This window comes from Tarenaya hassleriana, unplaced genomic scaffold (genome assembly GCF_000463585.1).
Source record: "Tarenaya hassleriana unplaced genomic scaffold, ASM46358v1 Cleome8, whole genome shotgun sequence".
NCBI lineage: Eukaryota > Viridiplantae > Streptophyta > Magnoliopsida > Brassicales > Cleomaceae > Tarenaya > Tarenaya hassleriana.
This window is the reverse complement of record NW_010970490.1, coordinates 2,831,775-2,842,029: the sequence shown is the minus strand read 5'-3', so window position 1 is coordinate 2,842,029 and position 10,255 is coordinate 2,831,775. Positions and strand designations below refer to the sequence as shown.

The 10,255-nt window shown below is 33.5% G+C and overlaps 2 protein-coding genes across 3 annotated transcripts in view; both read right to left on the bottom strand.

Moving 5' to 3' along the window:
- LOC104802656 (pentatricopeptide repeat-containing protein At3g07290, mitochondrial) overlaps positions 1–2,392 on the bottom strand; it is a 3,075-nt gene extending 683 nt beyond the window's left edge. Inside the window, exon 1 of one of the 2 annotated variants that reach the window (XM_010526356.1) lies at positions 1–2,392. In XM_010526356.1, coding sequence (XP_010524658.1) covers positions 1–2,286 — 2,286 coding nt within the window. In that variant the 5' untranslated portion in view covers positions 2,287–2,392. The other variant, XM_010526357.1, reaches the window with a different exon arrangement.
- Positions 2,393–6,803: 4,411 nt separating this feature from the next.
- The window catches only part of LOC104803097 (transcription factor bHLH62-like), a 4,266-nt gene continuing 814 nt past the window's right edge, over positions 6,804–10,255 (bottom strand). The window contains exons 2-9 of the mRNA XM_010526973.1: positions 10,014–10,253; positions 9,658–9,822; positions 9,085–9,150; positions 8,875–8,943; positions 8,689–8,760; positions 8,079–8,279; positions 7,909–7,999; positions 6,804–7,773 (exon numbers count right to left, since the gene is read on the bottom strand). Of these exons, the coding sequence (XP_010525275.1) occupies positions 7,736–7,773; positions 7,909–7,999; positions 8,079–8,279; positions 8,689–8,760; positions 8,875–8,943; positions 9,085–9,150; positions 9,658–9,822; positions 10,014–10,253 (942 nt within the window). The 3' untranslated portion in view covers positions 6,804–7,735. The remainder of the gene's footprint in view (positions 7,774–7,908; positions 8,000–8,078; positions 8,280–8,688; positions 8,761–8,874; positions 8,944–9,084; positions 9,151–9,657; positions 9,823–10,013; positions 10,254–10,255) is intronic.

Genomic DNA, 10,255 nt, shown 5'->3' with positions numbered 1-10,255 from the left:
CGCTCTTCCTTGCGTGCAGAGCTGTGCGACCATGAAATTACATAAGCCACTGGTTGAACAACCGAGTTCTTCGATCTTGGCTTGGAGTTCATACATGGATCCAAGGTTGATTTCTTCAAGGACGTTGTCTGAGTTGCTGTCCATGGCATTTTCGTTGGAACATTCGATAGTCTGCTTCTGGGATAAGACAAATCCCTTTAACAAAGCGGAATAGACACGATCGTTCAGTTGGTATCCTCTTTGAACCATGGTACTCGCAGTTTCAAGAGCGTGGTCCAATCTTCCAGCATTGGCGTATGCTTTCACCATGACGGTATACGTGACATGGTTGGGTAAGACTCCATATTCGGGCATAGCGTGAAGAATCTTCTCGGCCTCCTCATCTCTTCCAAATTGACACAGACCGCTGATGATGACTGTGTATGAATAAACATTCGGAGAACAGCCAGCAAGTTTCATCAGTTCTAGCATCCTCAAGGCACCGCTGATATCGCCTGATCGTATCAACCCATCAATCAGTATTGTGTAACTCACCACAGAAGGCCCTAAACCAAACTTTATCATCTTTCCAAGCATTGCAAACTCTTCTTTCACTTTACATGCTTTTCTTAGGACATCAAGAACTACGTTCAGGGAGTGAGGAGTTTCCATGAAAGTTGTCTTGATCAGTGTCTCTAGAAGAAATAATGCATCCTTGGTTTTACCAACTTTGCAGAAGCCATCGATAAGAGTTGTGAATGTTACTTCATCCGGGTGTATTCCCTTCTTTAGCATCAAACCTAAGAAAGCACTGGCTACCTCGGGCTTCCCTCCTTTGCAGAAGGCGTCGATTATAGAAGTGAAAGTCAAGCAATCAGCCTCAAGCTTAAAAGTGTCCATTGAAGTAAACAACTTGTGAGCCAAAGGTATATGCCCTTCTCTACAGAGCCCGTCAATCAAAATGTTAAAACTTACAATGTCGGGTGACAGTCCATTGTCAACCATCCTCTTCAAAAGCAGCATTGCCTTGTATGATTTCCCAACTCTACACAACCCTTCCAAAAGCCCATTGTAAGTTCTTAAATTCGGCTTGCAATTCCGCTTCTCCATCATGCCAAGAAGCTCAATCGCGGGAATAATCCGTCCATCTTTACAGTATCCATTTATCAATGCATTGTAAGTTACTACACTAGGAAAAATCCCTTCTTTAACCATCTTACTGTACAGCCCATTAGCCTCCTCAATCTTTCCGAGTTTACATAACCCGTCAATCAGATCTGTGTATGTATGAGCATTCGGCTTGCATCCTCCAGCAACCATCTCATCAAGCAAGTTGAGAGCTTTCTCAATCAAACCTTTATCACACAAGGCTTTGATAAGAACAGTATACGTACGTGTGCTCGGTTGGCAACCCTTCTCACGCATCTGATCTTTTAAGCGAAAGGCTTCCTCAAGCCTGTCCTTTTCACACAACCCATGAATCAATATAGAATAAGTAACTGAATTCGGACCACAACTGGCATCCCTGGACATTACATCAAACACCCTGAGTGCATCACCGAGATTCAATACTCGGCAGAAAGCCAGCAACAAAGAAGTGCAAATGTGGGTATCTAACTCAAACCCAAGTTTCAAAAGCCTGCAGGAGAACATCTCTGCCGCTTCTACGAATCCATTCTTGCACAAAGCATTGACGATGGTTCTGTAATCAATCCTGCCAACAACAAAGCCATCAGCCTCCATTCGTCTATAAGTCATGTAAGCCAAAAAACCCAAATCCAGCTTAGCCAATGACATTAAAAGAGAGCTGTAACATGGGTAATTTAACTGAAACCCGCCATCTCTCAACTCGTCAAGACAACGCATCAGCTCCAGAATATCATTTTCGCCGCTACTACACTCCTTAATCAACACAACGATAACCTTATGGGCAACCCCGTACAAACTGGAGGAAACGATAAGTTTCAGAAGTTGGGTTTTCTGACCTAAATCGTAACAGTAAGACGAATGCTTGCAGACCCATTTGAAGAAACGAAGACAGAGATCGGTATCGCCGCCATGGCGAGAAATAACTTGCGAAGCCACATGTGGGCTAATGTGAGAGACGATGGATTTCAGGATGCTGTTCTGCTCCCACTTGGGACTTCTGAGCAAAGACAGAACATCAAGAACTGTGTCATCCGAGGTTTCTGGGTTCGGCCGGTAGCGATAAGGTTGCGGAAAAACAGAGTACAACGCAGCGAAAGGAGGACGGACATGGCAACCCAAAGGTAGGATCTTTGTGAGATTTCTTGTACGAATCAGCATGCCCAAATAATGAGAATCGGAGGGAAGAAACCAGAGAGCGGGAGACGAAGCATCCAATCAAACTTTTTTTTTTCTGGAAACATAAAGATAAAAAATAAAAAAATAAAAAAACTTTTCCCCCTCCGGGGGTTTAGGGCTTTTGCAACCGCAACTAATATAACCCAATTTGGTGAATGACTGAATAAATAAATCATACAATAGAATAATATATAATTATAATCAAATCAAATTTGATATAAAATTGAATAGTTTAATTTATTAAACCGAGAAATTGAAATTAAATCGAATTAAATAAAAAAATAATCAAATATAAAAAAGTATTTTAATCTATAAAAATAAATCGAAACTTAATTTTATTGAATCGAATTCAATATAAAAATAACGATTATAGTTTTTCTAATCAGTATTTATTTATATATTATAGTCTTGTAATCAAGATATACAAATATAAAAAAAATTTACTTTTTCACGCTTCTTGAATCCCCAATTAAAAAAAAAAGGGAACAAAAATCTAATTAGCGATTGTGATATATATAAGGATATCTAAATAAGAAAAATTCACTTATTTATACTTTTTTTTTTTGTCAAAATTTATACTATTTTCCATATCACTAACTTTTACTTTTTTTATAAAAAAAAAATCTTTACAAAACTAATAAACATGCATATAAATACAAAACCATCGCAGGCTAGGCTTGTGAAAAAGTTCATCACCGATCTAAAGAACAGATAATTCTAGAGAGAGAAAGAGAGATGGATATAGTAATGTTCGGGGTGGGAGTGGTGATACTGGTGACGATGTTGGGGATGCCGGCCATGGCGTATTGGTGCAAGTGGTTCGTACATGACGGGAGCTCCTGCAGCGGTGCCTTCGCTTGTGCCATGGCAGCTTCCGCTCTTGTCTCCCTTGTCGGATTAGCTTTGATTCTTTTCAGCGTTTTAGGTTAATTGTAATTTTAGATTCTTGATTTTATTCGGCTAAAATATACTCGTTATTTTTTAATTCTTCTTTTTATTTTTATATTCGGTTCAAATTCAATTAATTTGATTTCACAAAAAAATATATATCTATAGAATTTTTCTATTATATTTGACACAAAACTTATATATATATATATATATATATATATATATATCAAATAGATGTGGTCGATCCAATAATACATATATTATTGGGCCGGTTCAAACCATACATTCTCTGACCCAAATATTTAAAATTATTGACCCATTTAATGATACCATTCCAATTTTTGGGCCAACAATTTGGGATTCGAGTATTAAAAAAATGAAGCGAATTTCCTATAAAAATATATTTATTTTTAAAACAAAAGTTTTAGATTTGGATTTTCCATCTTATTGGCATGTTTATTTTGTATAAATTTGGATGCATAAGTTTTGTATGAAACGCGTATGTCAAATCTTGTCTTTACCAATATAAATATTAAGAATGCTATAAACGTTACAACAATTTGATAGATGTAATAATGAGGCTAGTAAAACTATTTGTGCTTTAAGTTATTTAAGAAATAGAGTCACCAAACAATTTAATGCAATTTATATAATTATAATAAACCAATATTAATTGTATGTATTAAATAAAAATCAAACCAACATTTTTTATTTTTTCATTGTATTATTAAATTGTGGAGTTAATAAACAGAAATCCAAGCTTTAATGTAATAAAAATTGAAAGAAAAAAAAAAGGGTTACAGTTGGAGAGCATGAGGTGAGGCAACCTAAAGAAAGAGCAGTTCGATGTCTGTTTCTGTCTCCTCTGCCCTAAAGTTATAAACATCTCTCTTAATTAACCATATCTTTAAAACATTAATTGATAATTAATTATTATCAATATTGTTTTTTCAATGTCTTCTGTTCATATGGTTAATAACTTAATATAGTTAACCATCCCATGAATTAAATGAGTTAGTTATTAAACATTTGTATCTATTGAAATTATTTGAATTTTAGATAATTCAGTAAGATACCGTAACTAATTTTTTTAACAATTAAATAAAATATTAAAAAACTCAAAACACCATTGTACAAACAAATATAATATTATATTCGAGATGAAATTAGTTATCAAAATAAATCAATGGCAAAATGAGTGATGATCAGATATTTTATTGTCATTATAGTATAACCATAAATACTAAATTATTTCCAAGGAATTTTATTTCCTAAAGTGAAATGATTTGATAGGGACCTAATAAAAAAAATCCGAAATTATTACCTAACCCTATATCATTATCGCATCACCCTCCGAGCAATAATAATAATAATAATAATAATAATAATAATGGACATGTTAGGAACAAGTATATAGCAGACCATCAACATCATTATATTTCGACAGTAGATACTGTAAGAATATTATTTTATAAAAATAAAAAAATATATTTCTACAACGACCAAAACTACCTTTGATCAAAATGTCCCTTCTTATCTTTGAATTCATTTAATGAACAGATCAGAACGACGTCGTTTTCCCTTCATAAAAGACTCTTCCTCGTCCCAAAGCTTATTCTTCTACAGTGTATCGCCATATTGGATGTTTTTTTTTTTTTTGGTATGAATGTTTATGACATTCCCATTCTTATTTGTTTCTTCATACACAAATATCCATAAACTGACTTGCCCCAAAAAAATTTTACAATATTATTTTAGTTCGTAATATAATCTGCTCTTTTTTCAATGCATGGACCGTCGGAATGGATTTGTAAAATTGAAAAAATTATAATAAGCTCAAGGGCATGTCATCGAGTCATTTGCCATTATTTATTTTATTTTATTTTTGTGTGTGGCAAAAAAAAAAGGGGATGCCACATGATTACCATTGTTATTTCTGCTGATTTACAGTTTTTAATTCAATTAAATCTTTTATAATAAGATGCAACTACTCTTCAACTAATAAAAAAACAATAAAAATGAACATCCAAATTCAAAGAATCTTTCATTTTTTTTATTTATAGTGAATAATTAATATATAATCGATTAAATACGCCTAAATATCCCACCACAGTCCAATAATTAAATCTTTAATGTTTTTAATAATCATTAATGTTTGCAACGGGCGATTTGTTTTCTTTTAAAAAAATACTGACAGTCTGAAATAAAATTAATTGTTTATTTATTTTCCTTTAAAGTTTTTAGTTAACCACTTCTTCTTCTTGGTTATAAACTCAAAGGTGGTTGGTGATTATATGTAATCTATATCATTATTCCGTGTGATTAAGTCCCACGGATCCGAGTTTATAACCATGTGATTGATATTTTTTTTTTAATTCACGTTCACACATTATCTAATCCAATCAAATAATCTCTGTTTATTTGGAAGATTATCATACAATAGCCTAGGGGTGGACGTTTCGGAAAACAGTTCGGGTTCGGGACGGGAATGGATCAGTTCGATTCTTTCGGTTTTATAAAAATAGGTACCAATCGGTTTTTATATTGTATTCGGTTCGGTTCGGTTTCGGTATCGGTTCGGTTCGGTTCCGGGTTTTATTAAAAAGAGGATAAATTTCCTTTAAAAACATTCGGTTTTTCGGGATTTTTAAAGTTCGGTTCGGTTCGGTTGCGGAAAAATTCGGTTCTCTAAAAATGATACCGTTTGGGAATTAAGAACGGTTTCGGATCGGGAAAAGTACCGTTTTTTCGGTTCGGTTCGGTCCGGTTCCGAAGAACCGAACCGAAATGCCCAACCCTACAATAGCCTACCAATTATCATAATTTAGACAATGATTATATATTAAAACAAATAATTGACAATCATTTAATAGAATATGTGATTGTAAAATCACCGATCTTTTAACTAAAAACACTTACTCATCACCGTGAGTCCGTGACTTCGATTTTTGATTAATTAATTAATTTATTTATATTTTAAAAATTATATCCATTCAATTGAATTTGTTTTCATTCAGAGTCTAGTTTTCATTCAACATAAAAAAAAATTAGAATGCAAGATAACCGGATTGAATTTCGAGAGAGAGAAAAAAACATCCATCCTTAAATATATTTGTTTTTTTCCCTAGTAAATCATAAAATTGCAATTGGGCCCATACAAGTTCCATAAATCACGGCTTGATCCCCGTATTTAGTAATGAATCAATCATATTTTCAGTTTGCAACCAACTAAGAGTAGACTTTTTTTAAAAAAATTTATTTTTCGGTTAGTTAAAGAATTTCTCATGGAGACAATAAAGATAAAGACATTGCACCACACACAGAGACAAACCAGCTGGTTAACACTAGCAAATATCAAATCAAACCGAAATAAACCATTAGATCTATCTACCAATGAAATCGATGTTTGACCAATTACAATTTAATAATTTCCTTTTTATTACGTCGTAAAATACAAAACAAAACCCATCAAATTGCCATTAGATATTGCGATAAAAAAAAATGGGTGGGTAAGTAATAAAATAAACGGGAGTTCGTTATCTAATTAGCTCTCTAATTTCTTGCATTTGCGGTTGGGATCCAATGTGAAAAAGTAAACTCACACGATATTGCTTTTAAAAACTTCCCAACTGATTCTATTCATTTGTAAAGAAAATGAATTACAACTCTTTTTTGTTCGAGCCTAATCCATCCCAAGAACACAACTCCCCCTGAGTTTGTTCCCCCCTTACAACATGAATTCTATCAGCTCATACACTATGTGTGCCTCGCACACCCCGTGTAACCCTAGACTCGTCTAGGCCCTTTGAGCGGTTCGCCTGTTATTTGAAGGCTCTCCCTCAGATACACTTCACTCTATCTCAAGTATCACTCACCCGTGTTTCCCATACAAATATGTTTATGCCCAAAGCTTTCACGACTCAAACACTCTCTCTCTCCTTGAGTGATCTCTTCTATTGTGCACGCCTCTGTATTTATGCTCAGCCTCCTGCATAGGGTTTCCATTTCGTTTCATCATATTTGTTTTTCCTTTTCTTTATCTTCATTCCTTTTGCTTACTCTTTCCATTTTATTTCAATGGCATGTTTCCTTTTCTCTTGCAAGTCATTCATTTGCTGGTTGTTCCTTCCCTTTCTTTATATTGGCATGTTTCTCTTTTTATCTGAGATCTTCTAGATGTTGAATCTTCTCTTGGTGCTCTTTCCTTGTATTAACACAATGATATTGCACAAAAAGCAAAAAGGAATCAGAAGGAATTTATAGTGGATAACATAACAATGGAACCCCACAAAAGAATCTGACTACAATTTTTTAAAAGAAAAAAAAAAGTTATATTTTAGGGAGAAAAAAATATTATATGTGTATATATATATATATGTATATGTATATAGAATATAAAAGGGAGGCCTATATACATGAATAAAATTTCAAATGCAGGGTCCAATTCAAATATTGCTTGTTATATGTACCCATCAATCCTTTTCTCCCTTTCTTCCTTGTACCTTTGAAATTGGACACAAAACCAAATAATGGTTTTATATCAAAGCTCAAGTTTCATGTGTGATGTTTGATTTGAACCTGCATATTACAAAGTCCAGGTCAAAGACTAAGGTTTTTTCAAATCCAAAACCATATATTATACACACAAACACGTAATTAATATATATAAATATATATGTATGTATGTATGTATATATAGTATTAGCTACATACTTTGAAAATTTTGCGGTTGGAGTTGGACCGAGGTCTGTGCGAAACCCATTTGAACAAGGCTGTGTAAATCGTCTTCGCAGAACGTGGGACACTGGAAAGAACAAAAAACTGGGGGGTTTAATTGTAGAAAACAAAAGTTTGGGGAGAAAAGTGGAAGGATCGATAAGAACCTGGGGAATGGAGTCGGTGAATTGGTCAAGTGTTGGTGCGTGAGAAGTGAAGCTTCTGGGTAAAGCAGAAGTGTCGAAAGGGTCAATTGCGCAACCCGAAGAAATGTTGGGGTGTAATTGTAAATTATGTTGATGACCCAAAAATGCTTGTGTTGCGTCATCTAATTGGATTACTTGCTCATCATGCGTTGGAGGAATCATCTGAACATTAAAATTCCACAATTATTAATATAGTACCATACAATTTTAAATGCAAATTAATTAACTCATTTTAAATTCAAATTTAATCCCATCTAAAAAACGATTTAGATACACATTTTAAAATGAAATCAATTAATACAAATTGAATGTAAAACTAAAAAAACAAAATTTATTTGAATGGGAAATTTTAAATAATATAAAATAAAAATAAATAGATATAATATTTCTAAAAATAAAAATAACATACCAAATTTAATAACTAATATCTCGTCAACTAGAAGATCACTTGTCAATCTAAATCAGTATATTTACGGAAATCTAAACAGTGCTTTATGAGAAAAAAAACTGCCATTATTATTTATTAGTGTTGTTATCATTATTAATTTAATAAAATTATTAATTGACTTACGTCCTTTGACACCAAGGCGTCCACGTTAACATCCAGCCTGGTGTTCACTGTAGCTAACTTCATGGACAGGAACTGTCAATTTATAAAACACATAAAAAATAATAATTAAATTAAAACAAAAACGGTGATTAATTATAAAATGATTAACAAAGAAAAACTGAATATAGTTTTCGATATTTAATTTACCTCGACTTGTCGTTGCAATGATTGGACATAGTTTATAATTTCATCCAGCATCAGTGCTTTGCCCGTAACCTTTTTTTTTAAAAAATTTTAACAATAAAAAAATTGTAAACTTTTTTTTTTGTCTTCATTGATTAACAATGCTAATCATAAACACTTGCATTATTATTTTAATTAATTAGTGGTTAATTAAATAATTAATCAAACTCTCACCTTATTGCACCCGGGAACAAGATCCTGAAGCAGCTTCATCCTTTCGCTTATTTTCTCTCTACGAACCTAAAAGCCCAAGTTTTTAATTTAGAAAACCAAATATAATATTAACATAATTAATTCGATTATACTAAGATGCGATTAATTGCTACGGTTTCATGTTTCACATATGGAAAAACTCAAATTCAACCAACTGGATTTTTTTTTTCAAAAAAAGGGTCTGAAAATGTCTAATTTTAGAATATAAATGGAAAAAATCAAATAAAGAACTTCAAATTTGTTTGATTTCTACAAGAATAATAATTTTTCAATGCGATTTTTTTTTTGGTATTAAAACTAATGCAATAACACTCTACTTAGAAAACCATATTTCATAATCTGCCCTTTAATTTAAACAATAAAGAAATCTTAATCCAAATAGAAAATTAAATAAAACAGAAAGTTTCTTCTACCGAGAAAAATCGAATTCCGAAAACATCCAAATGTTTTAGAAATCTAAGGCCGAAATTCACGCTTAGACGGAAAGAAATTATAATGGAGTAAAAATAAATTAGGGATGGAAAGAAAAATTACTCGTTCAGCGAGGCTGTGACTGTCGGTGGCTTGGCCTCGACGAGCTCGGACATGGATGTAATCCTTGGGAGCTTCGGGTGGTTTTGTATTGTTCGTTGTCTTCTTCCCATTTTCTTCTGAATTCTTTCTTCTCTTTGCACCTGAATCCTCGTTTCCTTCAACACCCTACTTTACAAAAAATAAAAAAGATGAAAACTTTTTTTGTTTTTTTTAGCAAAAAGCTGAATTCTCAGGTAAATGGGTTCTTGGAATGATGGAAAAAACTTCTTTTTCTGTTTTTGAAATTCGTAAAATGGGTTCTTTTTTTGTTTTATAAATGAGAAAATTATGGGAATTTCCCGGGAGAATGAAAGCACCTTTAGGGAATTCGCTGATGGGGAAGCGGAACTTTCCTTGGCTTTTCCTCTGGGAACGGATTTTCTTTTCCGGGAAAACTCGCCGGTGACTTTCGGGCATTGGTCTTCATTACCACCAGGAGTGTTGCAAATCTGAGAGGTGAGGGCCTTCAGCGCCGGGCTGCTTGAGACACGTGGCAGCTTCCCATTGGCTCCCGTTATCGCGGCGGATCCATTGGCGATGTTATTGTTGCCGGCGCCGC